Below are 23,567 nucleotides of genomic sequence, written 5' to 3'. Positions count from 1 at the left end.
GTACTATATATAAAAGAAAATTAATATGCTTAATGTTTTCGCTTAAGTATGCATCTATTCAATAAAGTGGAATGTTTATTTACAATATTACTTAACAGCATAGATACGCATTCTACAGCACTGGCCAGTGGAGATCTGTGAGAAGAACAAGATTTAAAAGTTCATTTATAAAATATTCTGAATATTCTTCTCAACAATATTAGGTACTTTTTGAAAGCTTGATTTAACCAACAGTAAAAAATTACAACTGCCATAAATAATACATTGTGTGTATGTGTATATCTCTTGTATATGGCTAAACTGAATACTTGCAATGCCTCACATTTTGGTTGTGAGGACACTTAAAATCATGGCTGTTCACTGAAGTTATCATGTTGTACTTATGTTCTGAAATTATTTTACGACCTCCAACTATTATCTTCATATTTCCTCACCCTGGAGCCCTACTAACACTACTCTGCTCCATGAATTCGACTTTTTAATTTTCCATATATGATAAAGGAATTAATGACCTTACAGAGAAACATTTTAAAGAAAGAAAAACTATTTGCATAATCAATTTTGCTACAAACTCTAGCTCCCCGAAAGTGCAGCCAATCTTTTAAATGAGTCAAATTTTCCGGTAATAAAAAATAATCCAAGAAGTCAGGAGGTAGTGATGCACACCTTTAATCCCAGCACTCGGGAGGCAGAGGCAGGCAGATCTCTGTGAGTTCGAGGCCAGCCCAATCTACAAAAACTAGTTCCAGGACAGGCTCCAAAACTACAGAGAAATCCTGTCTCGAAAAACCAGGGAAAAAAGGTCTTCAGAGGACAATGTACTAAAAATGAAAATAACAAATAATGGGAGAGAAAAGCTGCATGTATTCTACCAATCTTTGGATTTATATTAGCAAAACTATACATCAAATCAAAATTTAAGAGAACTTGCTCAATGTCATTTCCAATGGCTAAATGAAAAACAGAAGTGTCTATATGAAATGTAGCTCAATTATACCACACAATCTCCAATTTTAAAAACTTTCAAATACAAATGTTAACTTTCATTATAAAAACAGGATAATATATACCTTGGCTTTAAAAAAAAAAGTACATTAAGTCAGGCAGTGGTGGTACATGCCTTTAATCCCAGCACTCAGGAGAAAAAGGCAGGCGGATCTCTGAGTTTGAGGCCAGCCAGGTCTACAGAGTGAGTTCCAGGACAGCCAGAACTACAGAGAACCCTGTCTTAAAAATATCCAAAATAATAATTTAAAAAAAAAAAACCATTTTTTAGTTCAAAAATGAACATTCTATGATAAATTTAATATCTAAGACTGGCATATTAGACACCAGGACAGGACATTTGGTTGGCAAGGTAAATGCACTCCAGGAGAAGCACACTACAAAGAAGCTAAAACTAGACCAGGATAGAACAAAAACAAGAGAAGAGTGAGCTAGAAAAGAAACTGGTAAAGAGAACAAGACTGAAACCTTGGGTTGGAGGACACAGACAATACACAACAAGTTATTCCTAAGGTAGATAACAGACTGCACAGCAAAAGTGAGGAAAACTACTAAGGGCAGAGGTGTCTATGAACTGTTTATGAAATAAAGTAACTGGAGCCAATAAATTCACATTTTCTATAATTAATAGACACTGGAATGGTATTGACACATCGGTAACAAAGTAAAATTTAAAGAGGAGAATGGCAAGACACCCGCTAATAGGCACCCAAAAGCCAGGAAACTTAAGTAGAGAAAAAGTGGTAGACTATAAATACATGCACCATGCCCGTGAAGTTTTAAGACAACTACTTCTAGAGGTGAGGACTAGAAATTAAAATTAACTTCTATATAGAAAATAATTCATTTTAGGCACTGAGATGCCCAAAGAGGAAGGCCTGATGCAAACTGAGTTTCAAATTTCTAGAAATGTCAAAGACCACAAAGATAAATAATAATTAAAAAAAAAAAACAGTACTCTAAAGAACAAATGGAGGGCAGGTCAGGAGACACTTGATTCATTTTCACCATGAATTCCCACTGTAACCTTCAGACTAGAAAAACATGGACTAAAAATCAGAGAAAGACAAATCTTGGGGCTTGGTTATACTTGGTCTTTAGATCGTTCAGTTCTAATATCCTATAGTTTTATGTATTTCAAACAAAACAATGTTATCAGGGCAGTCCCTAATACTGCAAGATGAAAACAAAATACCCTATGTCTGTCTACTCAGCAGACAGACCCATAAACCGCTGTAACAATCTGTATTCACTTTTTTTTTTAAAAAAAGTATATTGTAAAGCTTTATAGAGATAACTGTCAGCAATAACTTTAAACTGCCAAAAATAAAATAAGTAGATCATCCTTCCCATTTACAGACTACTTTTAAGTAAACAAAGACATGTTACCATCACCAGCCTACCAACAGGTTAAAAGACTGAGAAACATTAAATGCACTGCCAATTATCATGCAGTTAGTAAGCAAAGAGCTGGGGATCAAATTCTGATAATATTCCTAGCTCATGACCCTTTCTATATTACACTACCAGAGGTTTGAAACTAAAATGCACGTCTCTTTAGAAAATAAACATAAAAGAAGACAAAGAATGGAGCACACAGAAATAAGAGAAGCAAGTATTACAATGTTGATGAAAAAAGAAAGTAGCTAGGCTAGTAATTTTCTTTTTCAGCAAATAGGAGTAAGAGCTACCAATACTATTAAGAAGCAGGAGTTTGGAGCCATGAAAAAAAATTAAAAATGAAGATGCCACCTGGAAAACATTTATGAAGCCAAGACAAACACATCATGCTATTCTTACCTTTTCAGTTGCTGAAACAGATGGCTTTGATACAAAACCCAACCTGTCCTTCACAGATAACTTAGTTACATTCTAAAAAGATTAAAACGGACATATTCAGTGTTTCCCCAAACATATATTAAGTCTGTTGGGATTTTGAACATCCTGATTCTATTATATATATTGAGTTTGTGCATAACAATACTAGCCACAGAAACTTGGGCCTTTAAAAAAATGGGAGAGAAACAAGGAGAAAGAAGAAAAGGGAAAAGAATAAGAGGATTAAAAGAAAATAGATGTTGAAAAACAAAAAATTTTTAATATTAACCATAAAAAATTACAATGTAAAAATCTGTCCAAGTAGTTGGTTCCTAACGTTCCTTCCTGGAATTGTACATTAATAAGTAAAAAGTCTGCACATTTAAAAATAGATGTGAACATTTAAAGTATAAACCTGCTTCATAAGCTTAAAAACAAGAGTCATTTATTCCTAAAATATGCTTATAATTAAATACACTATACTTAGTGATAACTTACATAAAATATAACTGTTTATCAATTTGCATTCTGAACCTTCTGAATCTCATCTTACTCTATGCATAAGGAATTATCGAAAAGAGCATCTACCATGGTATCTATTAGCTAAGTAGGATACTACATCCTAACCCAATTATGTACAGCAAATCTTAAAACATCTATAGAAAAAGAAAAGCTAAATTTCTGAGACTGAGAATGTAGAGACAAGAAACTGTCACGCAAGTACGGAATTTGGAAAGCAACAACATATATGAAAAGAGAATCCAGTCAGTAGTAAGTGGTGCAAAGTTCTAAGCAGGGCAAGTGAGTTCCTAAAACAATGTATCATCCATCAAGCACATGTAGACTGATGGCTTAAGTCTTTCTTTCTCAAATGTTTCTGTTCACCCTATTGCATAATTATCAGGAGATAGAACTCTAAGCAAAAGGATAATGAAAAAAAATAAAATTTAGTATACTGAAATTCACTTCAGGCAAATTTGTTTAAATACATCTCCACAAAGAGAAAAAGAGACCTTTCTCCTAAGTGTTCTCTAGTAGAAGACAGTGCAAATATTACAGTAAAACTAACAGGAGAGTTCAAAGATATAAATACCATATTTCTGTGTAGAACATACATCATCAAAATTCTAGTTACCAAGGAAAATGAATGGAAAATTAATGAGAACCTATTTGACAGACCTCTTGATAAAACCTTCTATTTACCTGGGGAAGGTCTGAAGTAGCACTCTGAGCTTCTGCTGGTTCAACAGTAACTGATGGTACAGGACCCAACCGCTCTTTGACAGATTGTTTCACAACAGGTAAAATGGGCTGCTGAACTAACGGCTGTATTACCTCAGAACAAGTGGAAAGATTAAAAACAAGCTAGTTAGTAAAGGAAGATAAAAATCCAACCAGGGTGATTTTGTACTCATTACCCATATAAAGAATGTTTAAATGTAGATTATAATCAAACTCAACTATCTTTCCAGTGTATAAATCTTCATTGTAAGAAATGAATTATAAAAGTACAGAAAAATAATTAAATCCATCACTGTTTGCTTTAACAATGAGAAACCAGACTATTGTATAACCTCTAAAAAAGAGAAAAGAGAAAGGGAGAAAAAGAATTCCAAAGATTCTGTGCAGTGTAAACTTATAAGATATATAGTCATCTCTTAATGAGTGATTACTTCCCAGGAAATGTTCCAGATGCTTTACACATACCATATTATAGTTCTCTAAACTAGGATTAACCTCACAAGCTAATGAAAGAGGAGTCTGGATAAGTAACTTTCTCAAGTCTCTAAAGTAGTAAAGCCAGGCGCCTCATGGCTCAAAAGCCTCTGCTTAAGCACTGTTAAAAGACCCCAAGAAACATTAGACTTCACACAAATTTCTCTTACCTTTGGTGAAGTGGTCTGTAACTGCTGAGTAGTTCCTTCTCTGTGCCAGTAAACCTTAATAAAGCGGTTATTTAATACTGCTTCTGTACTTGAGATTGCTTTCTTTGCCTCTTCATATGTTGCAAATTGGATAAGGGCACCTTCAGGATCACCATTATAGGCAACCTAAGATTTAACATATTGAGGACAGTTTACTTCTAAAGGAACACACAGCTCTAGACAGTCAGTTTCTCAAGATGTGAAATGCTGGTCCTTCCAAGTAAGTAAGGAGCTTATTATCACAGTTCCTTAGACCTACGCTATCAATACAACATGCCAACTCAGAGTTATTTCTAAAGAGCATGAGAAAGTTCTTTGCTTTTTGTTTATTTACTTATTTGTTTATGGCAGTAAGAGAAAAGTTTATTTGGGGGCCAGATCTGAGTGACCATGGCCTGGATAAACATTTAGATTTCAATGTGGAAGCAGTTTCATGACATTTTTTAGTTTCCCAGAACACAGACAGGTCAAAACAAGCTATTAGTGCCAACAGTGCTGGTAAGTGGTGAGAATCTTTGAAGAAGTGAGGCTAGTGGTAGGTTATCAGATCATTTAGAGGAGCTGTCCTTACAAGCTATGCTGGATAGTTTTATGTCAGCTTGACACACTAAAAGTCATTTCAGAGGAAGGATCCTCAATTAAGAAAAATGCCTCCATAGGCCATGCACAAGTCTGTGGGGCATTTTCTTTATAAGTGACTGATGTGGGAGGGCCTGGTCCACTGCGAGTAAGGGACCTCCCTGGGCTGGTGGCCCCCCAAGAAAGCAGGCTGAGCAAGCCAGTAACCTGCACTCCTCTATGGCCTCTGCAACTGTTCCTGCCCTGCTTGAGTTCTTATCCTGATCTCCTTGGATGATGAAGGCTGATATGGAAGCATATGGTGAATAAACCGTCTCCTCTCCAAGTTGCTTTGGTCATTGTGTTTCACCACAGCAACAGTAATCCTAATTAAGTAATCCTAATTAACATTAATTAACAGTAATCCTAATTAAGCCACAAGATCTCAGGGATCCCTGGGCTCTCACAAGAGAAAGGTGTATGGTAGTGAGTCTGACCACTGAATCCCCCTAGCCCAACCATCTCTCATCAGAGACCAAACCAACAGCATTACTTCATTTTACAAAATATCTCTTTTCTTTATTAAATGAGCCCTCTCCAGGTATTTCATTCTAGTAACAGATAAGATAATCTGAACGAATTTTCTAAACCTCTATAAATAAAGTTTTCTTAAGATTTTTAAATAATTACTGACAATAGTATCATTCCACACCTCTTACCTGTAAGTTAACCAATGTTCCAAATCTACTAAAATGTTCATTAAGTTTGCTGATATTATTTAATTCCGGAGGAACTTTCCTAAGTTCAAGTTTAGTATTTTCATTTCCAAATTGAACCTTCTTCTGGAAACCTGGGCTGTTTGTCCTATTAAAATTCGGTCTGTAAACAAAAATCAAGTCGATCAATATATTTATAAATACTGACTCCAACTACTACTATAGTTTTACAAAAAAAAAATGGATATTCTTAATTTCATCAATTTTTCTCCAAAACTGGAGGTACTAGTTGATAAGGAAATTTTAAGTTTTCTTTCAACAAGTTTCCAAGTTTTTAGCGTTACGTTTTATGGACACCATATTCCTCTTTACTTACACTTTTTATCTTCTGCTAATTATTTTTTATCAAAAAAGGTACTACTGCTTACATTTAGTCAAAATGTACACAAATCTTTTTCTATTCTGCAAGTTAGCTTACTGAAATTTTAGGAATTCTTTACTTTTTGATATAAAGATGACACCTCAACCTGTCTCCAGTTTAAGTAACAAAATTATTGGAAATATGCATGATACTTTGGCACATGAATAAAATAATATCTGTGATCCATGAAGCTACCTTTTCCCTTAAATAGCAAAACCAGATATAAAAACTATTGAACTATTAGGTGTGGCCCTAATCTCCCTTTATGGGTGAAAATGTATAAATGCAATGTCAAACTCTCCAGTATTCTTACTTTCTTCCTTTCTTCAAAGTTCTTCCTGATCTATTCAGTGCCTCTTCAGCCTCTCTCTGCCCCCGCCCAAAGCCCATTCCAGTTCCTGACAGGAAGTGTCTACATGCTGAAGTCTCCGGACCTTCTACATTCTTCTCCCACGCCTCTGGGCTCCTATCTTGTGCACAACTTCTACTCAATAATACATCTAACATGTCTAAGTGGTTGCTTCTTTTTAAGGTGGAAGAGGAAAGCGTAAAATTGTGTTCTCCACTATATTCTAAAAAAATAGCTTTGTACTGTCAAACCAATTTGGATAAATTTCTAGAAAACAAAAATTGTAGTTGAGGACAGCCTACATATCAGTATCTTTTAAGAGAAAAGATTACATGGTCATAATAATACAGTAATAATCAATGTAAAACAAAAATTATTAATATAATTAATTCTAATTTAAATAATAAGCTTAAGATTTAATTACTTATCAAACCATGTCTTCTTTGTAGAAACTCCAGGTTCTCCAGACCCAATGGTTCTTTTCCTTGATTCTGAATCCACTACTATCCTCATACTGCTTTTATTAGGAGGCTTTTCTGTGTCAAAACAAAAGAAAGTAGACACTAATATCTTTGTGTTTATCTCAGCTACTTCTCCAATGAGAGTTCATTTCTCTCCAAATGAATATATTTTATAACCAAAAGGGTCAATATACATTCAAGTACATTATTTTAAGAGAATTTTAGTCTCCTCTGAAATTTTAGAATTTCAGATGCAGTTTTTTAAATTCACACTTAGCTCTAAGACTCAATAAAGTTCACATGACAAATATGATTTTATAGGCTACTTTTTTAAAGGCAAAATCCACGCCACTCCTCCAATTTGCATCTTTTATCACAAACCAAAACATAAATATAGAAATAAGTCACTTGAGACTTTAAATTCATAGTTTTGAAATCAAAGGCATAATTATAAGCTCAAACACATCAAACTGCCTTTGCAAACTAGCAAATTGCAATTATACTGCTTAAATAGCAACATTAACATAATTGAAAATATATTTTAAAAGAAACATTCAAGACTGAATATAGCGCTAGAGAATTATAAACATTAACCAATATTTTACAAACATTCTGCTAAAGCAATCTTACAAGCTTATCTTATTTTTTACATAACTCGTTGCCTTTACTGAGCTTCTAAATTTTCGATTTCTCTGATTGTCTATCTAAACATAAAGACAGAGCCTCCAAACTATGTCTCGGAGCCCCGCTGCTTGCTTCCATTTTCTAGCTCTCCTATGACACTGGAACATCATCAGCACCTGATATTACAGTTCATATTCCTCCATTATTTACAAAGGGGCTTCTCCTTTTACTCCTCTAGTTTCTCTCTACATGTCCTACATCTAGTCCCTAAGAGATATTTACATTTGACTATCTCTTCTTCCTTACCACACCCAATCTGTCACTAGTCCTCTGGAAATTGGTAGCTGTTCACATTACTAGACTTATCTTGTTCATGGAAGAAAAATAAATAACTGATGTCACAATTTGGTACTTAGGAGTATGAATATTCAGCGTTTTTTCCCAGTTGTGTATGTGTACTTTGCCTGTATTTATGTACACTGTGTATATGCCTGGTGACTGCATAGATGGAGGCGTCAGATGTGAGCCACCATGTGGAAGCTGGGACTGGAATCAAACCCTGGTCTTCCAAAAGAGCAGTACGTGCTTTTAAACATCTTAACCACTTGTCCAGTCCTAAAAACTTCTCAGTTTTTAACTGGCCTTCAAGAGACATTTGCTGCTGCTGACTACTTCCCCCCTTAGATATCACCAGTTCTGGATTTTCAGGAATCCCTTTTGTTTGTGGCCTTTTGTTTCCAGTCCCTATGTAAGCCTGGCTCCCTCATCTCACTCCATTATCTCCCTAGTGTCCTTCTTTTATCTGCTCTCATTCATCTTTCCTGGTGTTTCTCAGGAGTTCCAGTGTGTGGGGAGCAGGGCAGAGATATGGGGGAGGGATGTGAAAATAAACGGAAAGATTCTTTGTTCCATGTGAGTCAACCATGTAAGACTCAGTGTGGTTCATTCTATTATTCTTTACCTCCATTTATGATTCCAAAGTAATTTCCAGTCAGCTGTATTCAGGAAGCTGAGACTTAAGCATTTCTAATCAGATGACTTACAGGCATAACTAAACAGTAACAAAATTTACTTCTCTACCAATCCATTCTTTTTGTAGCAAATGTTATTATCACTTCCTAATTATCAACACAAAAACTGGTATTTGATTTCAGCCTTTTCATTACTCTTCCAACCACCACATTTCGTAAATCATGCTGTCAAAATCTCAGTTCCCACGACTGCTAACCTAGACCAGCTCTATCACCTATTTTAAAATTCTTCAAATGTCTTCACTGTCCTGTAAACTTCCACACCTCCTTCCTTTTTGAGACAAAGTTGAGTTTCTCAGAAGTGTAAAATGTATATACTTTAAACTGTTCCCTTTCTCTTGCTGACCAACTTATCAGTGTACTGTATGAATTGTTGGTACAAATGTCATGCCATATTGATCTCAACGGGAAAAGATGGCATTGGCGTTAGTGGTGATCAAAGTGCAAGTTGTAGTTTCTGTGGGTAGGAATGCACTCACAGACCAGTTCTCCAAGAGGACTTAGTCCCTTAGTGTAGGCACTTAGCTCATTGGCTCGTTTGGAGAAGCTCTAAGCTATTCAATATCCTTTTCCACTAAAACAAACCTCAATTACCTGAAAACTAAGAAACACAGTAAAGTTTTTCACCCAGTAATTGGCACATTTGCTACACGTCTATTTTCTCTTTCAGATTCTCTTTCACTAAGGTTTACTTGAAAATAAGCATTAAAAACAAAGAAGTAAGTATTTCATGATATGCAATTAGCAAATGCATCTAATCATATATATATATAAAACATTTCCAAATATTATCAGTTCTATAGTATTTCTGGTTAAAACTAACAGCACTAGATAGTTGCCTTAAGCTATTAAATTCTTCTTCCTGCCTATATCTACCTGTGGGAACATCTATCCAGTTCTTGTCCTTAGAAATATAAAAATAATTTCAAGGACAAAGAAGTAATTTTTTTTTTTTTTTTTTTTTTTTTTTTGGTTTTTCGAGACAGGGTTTCTCTGTAGCTTTGGAGCCTGTCCTGGAACTAGCTCTTCTAGACCAGGCTGGTCTCGAACTCACAGAGATCCGCCTGCCTCTGCCTCCCGAGTGCTGGGATTAAAGGTGTGCGCCACCGCCGCCCGGCAAAGAAGTCATTTTTACATTAGAATTCCATAGCATCAAAAGTGCCCAAAATGTTTTATTTAATGATTACCTCATATCAAGATTTAAAGTATGAAACCTAAGTCAAATTATCAAATAATACATCCCATGATAAACTAATGCCATGGTTCAGGCTACCAGAAACGCATAGTAATTAAATAATTCATATCACTACAAGCCTTTTATACAACTGTCACAATCCAGAACAAGAAATTTGAAACCTAAAATTGGGATTGAAAAGAACATATTGGGATGAAAAGGGCTGAAAAAAAGACATGAAATTCATATAAACAACCCTCAATTTAAACGGTTTGCTAAATCAGTTGACAAATTAAAATTAATGCATTTCTAAAAGTAAAAAATGCATTTCTAAATTATCACACAAAAACACGATTTATCTAAATAATATTAAAATAATCATTACACAGTTATGACTGAGAAAAGGCAGTCAAATTTCTAGGTGTACATTTATCTCTCAATAAGAGCACTTCATGTATCCTGCAACATTATTCACAAAGAGCTGAAATTACCATAATTCCAATGGCTATGTCATAAAATTTACATGCAAGGGATTTGATTTCTTCCTTCTCTCAATCAAAACTAAAAATTAGTCTGGCACTGAACAGGGTTTAAAATATTATTACACAGTAGCAGCATATATTTATGCCAAACAAAAGAAGCAAAACACGAGTGAAGTAGGAGTTACCAGTAACAGCAAGGACTATTGATATGACTTTTAATGAAAATATAGGGCCGGACAAATAGCTCAGCAGTTAAAAGTTCAGTACCCAGCACCCACATCAGGCAGTTCGTAACACCAGAGGAAATAACACCCTCTGCTGGACTGCTTGGGTACCTCCATTCACATACAAACCCACAGACAAAAATACATAATTAAAAATTGTTGTTTTTCTTTCTACATGCTAAAATGACCCAAGGAAAGAAAGAAGACTTCTGTAAACTCACCAGGGTGGGAGAGAAATTCAGAGGTTAAGTAAACTTTATTAACAACTATAATCTGAAGGGTCTACTTTCCCATTATATGCAATGTATATGTCTCATTTATAGAAGCAACTAAAAAAGAAAACTTGCTTTCCTACTATCACTGATGATTAATCACTGAATATCTTAAGAGAGAATTTAATGGTGTACTGGAGAGAAACATGCACATTAAGGTTCTCAAAGGGAGCAAATATGAACAGAGTCTGTGATACTTCAGAGGGTATAAATTTGAGTTAGATTGTTCTTCATATCCTGCCACACATGCTTTTCAAATAGACAAAGTAGATATTCAGAATCTGACAAATTCCAATAAATAATAAAAACCTCAAATTATAAGCAATCCTAATTTCACTACTACACATACATACTATTATTTAAGTTGGGCATTTATATGCAACTGAAAAGTCTTAATACTTTTACTCTACAGAAGCCAGAAAGAAAACTGGAAGGCAAATTTCAAATGATATGATTAAGATAAAACACCTATTTCTGCCACCATAATATTTTGTCTAACAATCTTTCGTCTCCCTTTATCATGTTATCTGTAACTACTATACTGTTTCAAACTGAACCACTATTACAGCTTGATGCTAGTAAAGAAATTTTGTGGCCTGGCTCAGGCTAAACATTAGTTTTTAATAATTTACTGTCTCTCCTAGAATTTGAAAGATGAATTAACTGCTAGCCCATATTTCCTTTCGCTAAAGAAAAGTATCAAATTTTAACATGTCAAGTATACAAAAAAGTCTGCAGATGGAGTACAGGTTTTAGATCATTTCCTATCTAAACTAGGACAGACTTCAAGACTTAAAGAATCCTATCTTACTCTCATCAGTGGTTCTCAACCTACCTGATGCTGCAACTCTTTAATACAGTTCCTCATGCTATGATGACCTCAACAACCATAAAATTATTTAATTGCAACTTCATAGCTGTAATTTTGCTACTGTTATAAGTTGTAATGTAAATACTTTTGGAGATACAGGTTTGTCAAAGGGTCACAACCCACAGGTTGAAACTCTCTGGTTTAAGCGAATCAGAAAGACCACACATGAAACGAAACAATAAGTTTCTTAAGACATATGTACTTTGGGGGAATTTCATAAATATGGAACTCATGACAGACCAGAAAACCAAGTGACCAAACCACCACCATCCCTTCTTTAAGCTTTCCTCCTTTCTCTGTCAGTTGTTTGTTTTGTTAGAGATCAACGCAGGGCCCTGTGCTTGATAAGCAAGCATCCTGCTACTAAGCTACACCCATCCTGCTGTCCCATTATTAATGCTGTGAAATAAGAAAAGATTGATCATAATACCTCTGGGTGGCAAATCCATATCCCCTGATGTTAGTCCTATCAAGTTAGGCCTTTGCGCATGCACTCTGTGTCTATACATAGGTCTGGAAGTGTTTGTTATGCTTGGTGCTTCAGGATTGTAGCCATCTGTATCATATGTATCTGGTAACACAAAAACTGTAATTAAACAATAATTATAAAAAAAACATTTGGTAACTTTCAAACAGTGATAATCGAAAAAACAGAAAACATAACTTATAATTAGTTAAAAAACATAAAACTAATATGTTTGAAATATATGACAGAGTTGTATAAAAAGTTATTAATAGAAGTCCTCCAAAAGATCTTAATTGAGTGATTTAATATTAATTCATCAAGTCCACCTCACACTGTATAATTTTAGTGAGAAATTTCTTCCCATATTTTTAACTGACGAGGTAGTTTTAAAGCAGAGCTTTACATTACAAATTTAGAGGGGACCAAAACTGCACCTGCAGTAAAGAGAGAGGGCGGAGCAGGAGGAGGCTGGTGATGAATGCCGGTTGTTACTACAGTGGGGACAGAGCTGGTTGCAGAGTTGGGTGGAGCATCCATGCCAGACGGTTGTAAAGGAGGAAGTGGAGGAGGTGGTCCTGTCAAAACCAAAGAATAAGAAATATCATCTGAAAGCAAACAAATGAAATAAATTATTATACATTCAAACCTAAAATGCTCTTTTACCAACTAAAATGTTTTCTATAAAGAACAAGCTCTTGCAAGTAAGTTAACTTTTTTACAGTAAATACTCTTTTTAATCTATTCCAAAACAGTTTGCTGTAAACTATAAAGACCTACAAGCAAAGGAGGATTATCCTAATGTATGCAAGCCACAGGCTGTTACAAATCACAGTTTACAGGAAAGGTGACTTATGCATAATATCCAAGTGGGGGGAGAATACTTCGTTTCTACCAGGTTTACTTTAGAAATTATTAACAAAAACAAGTATGAAATTACTAGGAAACAATAAATACTACAAAAGCAATAAATACTAGGAAACAACTTAATCTACTGACCCGTGACAGGTGGCAGACTGGGTGGTAGTGGACCTGGTGGCGGCACTGGGGGTCTGAGATTCACAGGTGGGGGTGTAAGAATTGGAGGAGGTGGAGGCAGTCCAGGAGGAGGTGGTCCTTCAACAACAGGTGGCTGCGCTGGAAAAGGCAACATCCCAGGCAGGTTCACATCTTCCACCACTACTGGATCACTTCCATGATCAAAAGGACACATGTCTCCTCTCATACAAAATCCCTTTTCTGTAAGTAAAGGATTATTAAAAATAAATGTGAAAAGCGATGGAAATACAAATTATCTCTGAGTTAACAGCAAATAAGAGTATTTTTAGTATCGGGCAAAATTATAATTTACACTTGCACAAGAGCTCTATTCATTCCTAGTAATATAAGCAATTATCAATAAAATGAAAAAGAAAATTTAAATAAGCATAATAAAATAATATAAACTTACATGCAAGTTACTATTTATCATTAGATAACACACTAGATAACACACTTATTACTTATGTCTCTCATTTTACACCAAAAACATATTGCAACTGTGCTTTCAATACTAAACATAATCTTTCATAGTAAATCTGTACGTCTGATTCTTTTGAAAAATCTTACATAGGATGTTTTTACTTCATAGGTCCTACATATACTTCAATAATCACTGATTTCATAAAAATGATTTCATCAAAAATGTTCAAGTTCCTTGAAAGGTAACTCAAATGGAATTTACTCTTTTTTGGTAAACTCCAACAATATTATAAACACAATCTAAAGTGTTAATAGCAGTGACCTAATGGGAAATGACATTATGGAATTCATAAAGTGATAAAAGCTAATCTGTCCTTTCTAATATCATAGGTAACTCCTTTTGAATTATTATACAATCTAAACAAATAAAATACATAAACACAAAATAAATTAGACAAAAAATAGAAAAAAATCCACTCGAGCGACTTACCATCATAATCTCTACACCGTTTCTTTGGCATTGGTGGCCTCACATAAGAGTTGTGATCTACCTGGTCTTCATGAAATTCAGACCAACTTTCGGTAGTGTTATTACCATGATGAGTGGGAGCAATTACAGTAATGGTGCTGCTCAAAGTAGGTACAGGATAGTGGCCAGATGAAATATTAGATACTGAAGAGACTGGTGTATAATTATTTTCTAATGGATCTGTTCTGTCCAGGTCATATTTAGGTTTCACCAGATCCCTTTCTGAAATAAAACATAAATAACTTGCAAAACTATATTCTTAAAAAAAATTACAGATCTTAAAAAAACAGTGTCAGTTTTTGCTAAACACATAGAACAGTTCAAACTTTCACAGATGTTCTCCTTTATAAGTTACTTAATAACTCACTGATCAAAGTGTAGACATAAGTGACTGGAGTGCTCAGTCCTACACACACAGCTAGGTCCCAGCCTTTCCCAAATATCTGAGGAGGAGACAGAGAGGTTGTAGAGACACAGTTCAGAAGACCAGTGTAAAACAGTGTCTTCTGAATACTGCATTCATGAACGCGCAGCCGATATGGCTGCCTGCAGATCACACGGACTCCAGCATAGAGAGAGAAGAGACTCAGGAGGCCCCACTCTTAGCTCAGGAGCTATCAGCTGCTGATGGCTGCAGGGGCAGGAATCAGTATACTTCAGTAGTACAGCCTACGGTAAGCTGGCTGTGCTACAGTGGATTATAATCTATACTCATGATCATCTTGGCAGCACTAATTTGATTTGATGCGATATTTAAAATATTAAAAAAACCTCAAATTGGAAAAGTAAGGGGAATAGATCTGGGAGGATTTGGGAGTATAATAGTAACAATATATCATATTCACATATAAAATAACCAAGAAATATTTTAGACTTTAAAAATAAAGCTGTGCAATAAATATACACTGTGCCAAGCTCAGTCAATATACATGAAATACAAGTCTTTAGTGGAAAAATTTAAAGAGTATTCACAAGCCAGACTTGGTGGCACAAACCTTTACTCCCAGCTCCTGGGAGGCAGAGGTAGGTGGACCTCTGTGAATTCAAAGTCAAACTGTTCTATCTATAGTGTGGTCCATGACGGCCAGAACTACATAGTTAGGCATTATCTTGAATGAAAACAATAAATAAATATGTATTTTTTTATGAAAACATTCCTAGAAGCCAACCATGGAGATGCATGCCTTTTATCCCATTACACAGAGGGCAAAAGCATGCAGATCTCTGGATGTTTAAGGACAGCCTGGTGTACATAACCAGTTCTAAGCCAGTCAGGGCTACACAGTGAGAACTTGTATTCAAAAGAAAAGAAAAAAGAGAAGGCATTCTCAAAAATCATAGTAGGAGACTGAACAGAGGAGGTGCACGCCTTTAATCCCAGCACTTGGGAGGCAGAGGCAGGCAAATAGGAAAGATAAAAGACAACACACTGAGCAGCATGGAAGGATTTTCAAAGTGAAGAACTATAACCAAACCACGAACACATGGATTACTAACCCCGGCTTCGTGTCCGGCTTCTGCTCCTCGTCCTGCTTCTATCTCTATCCCGGTCACGAAGCCGCTCTTTACTCCAACTTCGGCTGCGACTCCTGCTGTAACTGCGACTTCTCCCTCGCCTTCTGTTATACCGGTCTCTGTATGAATCTCTTCGAGGAGGATTTCGATCATAATCTCTTTTGCGAGAACGATCGTCTTTTTTCCTCTCATCGCGGCTTCTAAAAAAATGTATCATCACTTTTATGTGACTAATGCTGAAGTAAATGTAAGGAGAAGAAACACTTCAGATACGTAAGTTGTGTCATTATCATAATACAAACAAGGGCAACTTCAAAAACTGAAAATTCTGAGATTGCTTATTCTAAAAACTTTTAAAAAGAAAAATCAAATCTCTTAATTCTTAGTCTTATGTACAATATCTATTCAATTATTTATCGACACAGAAGGCATCTACATGTGTCTTATATTACATATAGTCTATACATACAATCACATTTACAAGTATCACTTATATCATACTCCAAATACTTTTGAAATCAAAATAGGAAAAATAATTTAAACACACTAAAGGGAACCTTCAACCCCCCACCCCACTGTCGCCCAAAAGAGCCCCAAATAAAATCTCTCACTAAGAACCACTGGATCTGAAGTTAGGGAAAGCAACATCAATAGCAACCAATATAAAAGCACTATTCCAAATCTCACGCTCAGCACAGACACTGGACCTGGATATCTTTGGTAGAAAAGGACCCGGTTATACGTCCCTGAACCAATAAGAGAGCATCAGTGCTGAGAGCGGCGGCGCATGTCTGCAAAGCAAGCCTAGCACTCAGGAGAGAGGCAGCATTGCCACCTAACTGGCAAGATACTAGATTAAAAAAAATATCCAAAAGAACAAAGAAAATATAAATGCTACTTATCCCTATGTAAAATGTAACCTAAATAATAACAAATGAAAACTGAACAAATCACCTGTTGTCCCTGTAGCGGGAGCTTGACTGGGGAGGACTATGGTTCAGCCTTCTGGAAAACTTCTTCTCTCGCTCTTCCTCCTTTGTGAGCTAATATAAAAAAATGGACAACTTTACCAACAGCAATTCTTTGCCATATTATTATTTAAAAGACTTAATATTAAGCTTAATTTATATACTAGAAATACAAAACAATTATCACAATTTCAAGCAAAATTAATTTCTCTGCCAAATACCCTTTAACCTGTAACCTGTAATTGTCTAAAGTTAAACTGAATAATAATCATAGACCCTTTCTTTAGATAATAGTGGCAAAAAAAGAAATGTAAACAATGTCTTCAATTCAATATTTGAAAGCCAATTACTTCAACAGTCTAGCATCCACACTTCTGTTTCATGGGCTTGGTCTGACATCATAGAACAGAGAAGACATTAGCACTAATCAAGTCATAAATAAAAGACTACATGAGAAAATACAAAAGGAAAGTTTATTTAATATACATATAATAATACAAAACTGTCATTTTAGAGCATCATGTCAGCTATATATTACTGTTTCCTACAGGCTCTATTCATATTTTATAGTTATAAAACTATTATAGGAATATGCCTTTACTACACTATCTGAATTATACTTCTCACAACACTATTCAGTAGGACACTAGTATGGGATTAGAAAGAATTTAAAAGTTAGACAAATCCAGGATATTGACAATAGATTCTGTAAATATGTCAAGGCTTTGAAACTTGTGTATTTTAAATAAGGACATGAAGGAATTCTGATGCAGAGAATTTATTAATATACATATCCAAATTTATGTCAGCCTTCCCAGAAACATACACACAAAGCCAACTGGTATGAAATGTACACCACATGAATTAATTAAATAGAAACACATCAAAAGTCTAACTTGAAGAAATGCTTCTTTCAATAATTTGTACCTCCATCAATTGTTTTTCTCTTCCTACTCACTACAAATTCTCTTGCCAATCCAAAAAAAAAAAAAACAAGTACTAACAAAATCCACCTGATGTAGTTTATTTCAGACTTAGACTCACTATGTAGCCAAGACTGGCCTGAAACTTAAAAACATTCTATCTCAACCTCAAGTGCAGGGAAGCCTAAGGATACCTGGTCTCCTGGAGCACTTCCCCCTTCTACTGGCCACAGTATATTTTTCCAAGCAAAGCAAGTAGTATTCCATCCTACAAACATACACAGCAATAGAGTAACAACATCCCATAATACATGTGCAACCAGAAATTTTTTAGTGTTCCCACACTATGTGGTATTTTGATAATCCTGAAAGCTCATCTACAAAAACCTTCCACAACTAATCAATAAAAATATTAAAAATAACAACTTTAGCAACAGATAGAATAATAAGCCTTTGCCATCATCATGCACTGGGACAAGGGTCCAGAATTACTCAAGAGCTCTTGAGAATAAAATATAATTTAAAGCTAGATACAGCCGGGCGGTGGTGGCGCACGCCTTTAATCCCAGCACTCGGGAGGCAGAGGCAGGCGGATCTCTGAGTTCGAGGCCAGCCTGGTCTACAAGAGCTAGTTCCAGGACAGGCTCTAAAAAAGCTGCAGAGAAACCCTGTCTCGAAAAACCGAAAAAAAAAAAAAAAAAAAAAGCTAGATACAGCGACATGAACCTATACTTCCAGTTATTTCAGAAGCTGACACAGAATGTCACTGCTGCTAGGTGTTGCTTCATCTCACCCACACACGCGCTCTCTCTTCCCATATGTATATGTGTATGTAAATATGGACATTCAAGTACATACACACAAAATTAACTACAAGTAATCCAAACTTCTACAGGCAGTTAAAGTTTAATCATTTTATGTCTCCATGCAGGCAAAGTAAAATGGTGACCTCCTTACGCTGCATCTACTATATTGTCAGGATTACAAAACGGTCACAAAAGTATATTATGATCCTCTCCTTTAGATAAAACTGACTCAGATAATGTGTGTACGTGTGTGTGTTGTTTTTTTGTGTGTGTGTATTCATATTCAGGTACAGAGATTAAAAATAGTTTTGAGAATTATTACATATTTATTATGTATCTATCATTACACAATGAGATGTGTTACTTATATTTAGGAAGAAGGAAAAAACCAAAAGCCACACCCACTTCTCCCATAGTACAAGAATCTTCCAACAGTAACAGTACTACAAAGTTTACCAATTGCTATATATACATTATTTTATTTGTTCATCGCTATAACCCTGCAACAATTACATTTTACAGCTAAATAAAACAAAGCTTGGGAAATTACATTTTCAACATCATGCCAAAATTTTAGTAAGATTGGTATGTAGGGCCTACAGAGGTAGTACAGAGGATAAGGGGATATACTGCTCTTGTAGAAGACCTGAGTCTACTTCCCAGCACCCATGTCAGGCAATTCAGAGATACCTGTAACTTCAGGACATCTGATCGTGGGCATTGGCACTCATGCCCACACAGACACACAAGCAAACATTATTAAAAATAAGATTTTTAAAAGGATAGGCTGGGGTCAAGTGTGGTGACATACAACTGCAGCAGGAGGCAGAGCTAAAAGAATTATCAAAGAACTGGAAACCAATTAGTGTATACTTCAAGTTTCAGTGAAGCTATGAATACATAGCTCCTGTTCCAACACTTTTTAAAGTAAAACTAGCTGAATACAAAAAAGTATAGTATGAATGCCAGATATAGTATGAATGGCACAACTGTCCTCAGTCATCTTGATTTTTACCAAATTGAGAAAATCTTAATTATTAAGGTTATTAAGCAAATGGAAACACAAATAATAAAATGTAATTTATAGGATTCCATGACCAATAGAGTTCAAAGCAGACTTAGAATGCTAAGTTTTAAAAGGGCCTACATATAAGACTGGTTGATCTTCAGCTACCTTCTGAAATTTTGGTATCTATACCGTCCCCACCATTCCTTGATAAGGATGGCTCGCTGTACTGTCTTTGCAAAAACACAATGGTTTATGCCAACACTTGTTTTTCTCTTGGTAGTCTGGAATTCTGTTATATGTTTTATATAGTAGGTGCCTACTCCAAATAAAAATTGAGCACTGCTGCTCTTCCAAAGGACTCAGGTTCAATTCCCAGCATCTACATGGTGGCTCACAACCATCTATAACTAACTCCAGTTCCGGGTGATCTGACACCCTCTTTTGTCTTATATGCACTAGGCACACACATGATACATAAACACCTAGGCAAAAGATCCATAAACACAATGAGATAATTTTTTAATTCAAAATACGTCTTGCTAAAGTAACTAGTCTAGAGGGGAAATTAGGCATATCCCATGTAACCCCAGTGAGTCTTGATATTTGCACTAATTTTCCACCAGATTTCTTCACAAACCATTTTTCTTTGGTAACTTTTAACTCTTTTGTATTAACTAAATCATTGCCATGATTACAACTAAATTCCTAGTTCACTAATTACTCCTAGAGAAGTCCCTGAACTTAGGAACAGGTATTTAGGACACACAATAGAAAAATGCAGAAGCCGGGCGGTGGTGGCGCACACCTTTAATCCCAGCACTCGGGAGGCAGAGGCAGGCGGATCTCTGTAAGTTCGAGACCAGCCTGGTCTACAAGAGCTAGCTCCAGGACAGGCTCCAAAGCTACAGAGAAACCCTGTCTCGAAAAACAAAACAAAACAAAACAAAAAAAGAAAAATGCAGAAAATTTGATTAATTATTCCTTCAATGAACTTAAGGAGCCAACGCAACATAACAAATTCTCACCTCTTCTTTTTTTATATCTTTTTCTTGGTGCTGAAGAAAGTCTACCTTCAGGCTTCCTGACGATGGTTGCTCTGGAGGAGGTAGATAACTCTTTGTATTCACAGCATCAAAAAGCTTCTCCACAAATATCTGTGTCTCTAAATATAAAACCAAAAAGTTCACAGAATAAAATATATTCAGTAAGACTTTAATTCCCCAGTTCTACACAGCAAGTTCCTTAACATCCTGATCAATAGCTTGCCAAGCAGTATATAACGGTACAAGTTCTATGACAACAATTCATTCATGTTTCAAGACTAGAATGACAAGTTTCTTGGCCAGCTGCTTCCATCCATGACTATTCTTTGACATGTAGCACAACCAATATATAAATACAAGAACTAGTCATTATCTAGATGTGGGAAACGTATAACAAAGTCAAAAACATGCCCTATACAACATTCCAAGACATTTTCTTAGTATTGTCTAAAATAGGCAGTCATTTCCTGAATATGTTAGTTTATGTTACAAAACAACTATAAAAGATACTGAGGAATCTAGTCATATATAAAATCAGTAATATGTGTATTCAATATTGTTACAGCTAAAAGCTTTGTTACAACAAGGGGCTAAATTCCTTTAATATTTAGTCCATACTCTTATTTTATATAGCTTACTCAGAAAGTATTTTAAAACTAAAGGTGTTACCTTTCTGAAGAAATACATCAAGCTGATCAATACATAATGCCTTTAATTCCTTTTCACTTTTGTCTTTCTTTACCAGAGCCAAAACATATTTTGCTAGGGCTGATGGATCGGCATCACAGCTAAAGGGGAAAAGAAAAATTTGAATGAAAGTTAGCCATAAAATGATTTCACAGTCTATAACTGAGTTAAAACTTGTGAAATATGATATAAAATTGAGTTAATATATGTAAAAACACTAGGCTCATGAAAGGCCCTGAATGAATATATTTTTCTTATGTTAATATATTTTACATGCTGCATCACTTCTTAAAAATATAATTTCTTAAAAGAATGTCACTGGGTTTGGAGAGATGGATTAGTAATAAAGAGCACTTGCTCTTGCAGTTCCTAGTTCAGTTTCCAGTATTCAAATGGAGGCTCATAACCACCTGTAACTCCAGCTCATGAGGATCAAATACCCTCTTCTGATCTCCAAGGGTACCAGGTATGCAAGTGGTACACACATATATACACAAAAACAGACAACACACTCTACACATAAAAAGAAAGTAAACCCACACAAATAAATATATAAATAAATGAATAAATAAATAAATAAATAAATGGGTGGATGAGTGAGTAGGTGAATGAATGAATATATAAATAGGTAAGTAATTATATCACCCCCCACAATACATAAAATGGCAGAAAAGTCTAGAAATCGAATCAAATGCATTAAAAATTTATATTTTATAAAAATAGCATTCAAGCAGTATGCAATTTGGTAACTATCTTTAAAAACCAAGTGGGGGGGGGGGGGGTAGAGAGATGGCTCTGAGGTTAAAAGCACTGTCTCTTCTTCCAGAGATCCTGAGTTTAGTTCCCAGCAAGCACATGATGGCTCACAACCACCTATAATGAGATCTGGTGCCCTCTTCTGGCCTGCAGGCACAAATGCAGGTAGAACTCTGTACACATAATAAATAAGTAAATCTAAAATAAAGGTAGGTTAGATTTTAAAAATCACATTAAATATGAAAGTAGAAACATGAACCCACTATAGAAAATTACTAGCATTAGAGAAATACCTGAGTCATATTATAATACAAAATTCTTGTCAGCAAAGAGTAATACCAATGTATAAAAAAAACAGTCTTCGGAATAAAGAATCAAAAAAATAGGATTAAAAGCTCATTAGTTAAAACATTGGTTTTCAATCTTCCTAATGTTGCAATACATTCCATGCTGCTCCCCAACCATATAATTTTTGTTGCTACTTCATAACTGTAATTTTGCTATTGTTATGAATCATAATGTAAATACCTGTGTTTTCCAATGGTCTTAGGCAACCCCATGAAAGGGTCCTTCAACTCCCAAAGGGGTCACAACCCACAAGTTGAGAACCGTTGAGTTAAAAAAAAAAAAGACAAATTTCTCAAGCACTAAGTTTCTATAATTAAGGTTAACTCAGTAACACAGAGGCAGGAAGTTGGGGAGGAATGGCCATTTAAAGAGAACTAGAAAAATTAATTATATTAAATTCACATCGGGGAACGACAGGCAACAAAATACTCAAAAAGAATATACTTAGAAAAAGCAACTTCTTTAATATAAAAAAGCAACGTACAGAAAAGTGTAAACAATATGCTACTATTCGTAAGGAAGAGATTATATACATGGACTGTTACAAATAAATAATACATATGCATAAGTATAAACTAATAATTACAGTTACTTGTATGAGGAAGTGTTGGTGTGCTTCAATAAAGAGAGACTGGGTCAGAAAGGAACGCTCTAATGCTGGAATCATGTTTGTCCAACTCAAAAACTAAATAAAATGTGTTATTTAATTAAGGATCACTTAACAAATTAAACAACAAAATAATAGCAATAGCTAGCTTTACTGAACTCATTCTGTTCCATAAACTAGACTAGCTCTACTATTATATGGAAAGCTCTCACTTAACTGAGAAAAAACTGAGGTGAGTAGGAAAAAGTTAAGCAGGTCCCCTAAGACTATTAAATAAGTATAGTGAATGAGCCAATATTTAAATCCAAACTATTCAACTCTAATGCTCACACTTTTTAACCACTGTGAAGGACTCCCTCTTTACAATGAAATGCCCAGAAACTAGATAAACAATTCGTCATCTCCCTACATAACAAGTGTTACAACCACCAACTCCTATACACCTCCCATATTATTTTCTGTAAAAATCCTCCTGGGCTTTACCTCTCAACAGCTTCAGTTGCAACCCAAGTCAGTTCCCT

At 35.2% G+C, this 23,567-nt stretch overlaps 1 protein-coding gene across 13 annotated transcripts in view; it reads right to left on the bottom strand.

Annotated features, from left to right (window-relative positions):
- Rbm26 (RNA binding motif protein 26) overlaps positions 1 to 23,567 on the bottom strand; it is a 73,506-nt gene that overhangs the window by 34,008 nt on the left and 15,931 nt on the right. For 3 of the 13 annotated variants that reach the window (XM_038309794.2, XM_038309795.2, XM_038309796.2), the window contains exons 2-14: positions 21,318 to 21,436; positions 20,631 to 20,767; positions 16,854 to 16,942; positions 15,882 to 16,135; positions 14,346 to 14,606; positions 13,394 to 13,633; positions 12,832 to 12,972; positions 12,362 to 12,517; positions 7,217 to 7,328; positions 6,026 to 6,185; positions 4,710 to 4,874; positions 4,027 to 4,158; positions 2,806 to 2,877 (exon numbers count right to left, since the gene is read on the bottom strand). In XM_038309794.2, the coding sequence (XP_038165722.1) occupies positions 2,806 to 2,877; positions 4,027 to 4,158; positions 4,710 to 4,874; positions 6,026 to 6,185; positions 7,217 to 7,328; positions 12,362 to 12,517; positions 12,832 to 12,972; positions 13,394 to 13,633; positions 14,346 to 14,606; positions 15,882 to 16,135; positions 16,854 to 16,942; positions 20,631 to 20,767; positions 21,318 to 21,436 (2,038 nt within the window). The remainder of the gene's footprint in view (positions 1 to 2,805; positions 2,878 to 4,026; positions 4,159 to 4,709; positions 4,875 to 6,025; positions 6,186 to 7,216; positions 7,329 to 12,361; positions 12,518 to 12,831; positions 12,973 to 13,393; positions 13,634 to 14,345; positions 14,607 to 15,881; positions 16,136 to 16,853; positions 16,943 to 20,630; positions 20,768 to 21,317; positions 21,437 to 23,567) is intronic. The other 10 variants (XM_038309797.2, XM_038309798.2, XM_038309799.2 and 7 more) reach the window with 10 other exon arrangements.

Source organism: Arvicola amphibius, chromosome 13 (genome assembly GCF_903992535.2).
Source record: "Arvicola amphibius chromosome 13, mArvAmp1.2, whole genome shotgun sequence".
In the NCBI taxonomy this organism is placed as follows: domain Eukaryota; kingdom Metazoa; phylum Chordata; class Mammalia; order Rodentia; family Cricetidae; genus Arvicola; species Arvicola amphibius.
Note: the sequence above shows the minus strand (reverse complement) of the source record. Positions and strands in the feature narration are given on the sequence as shown.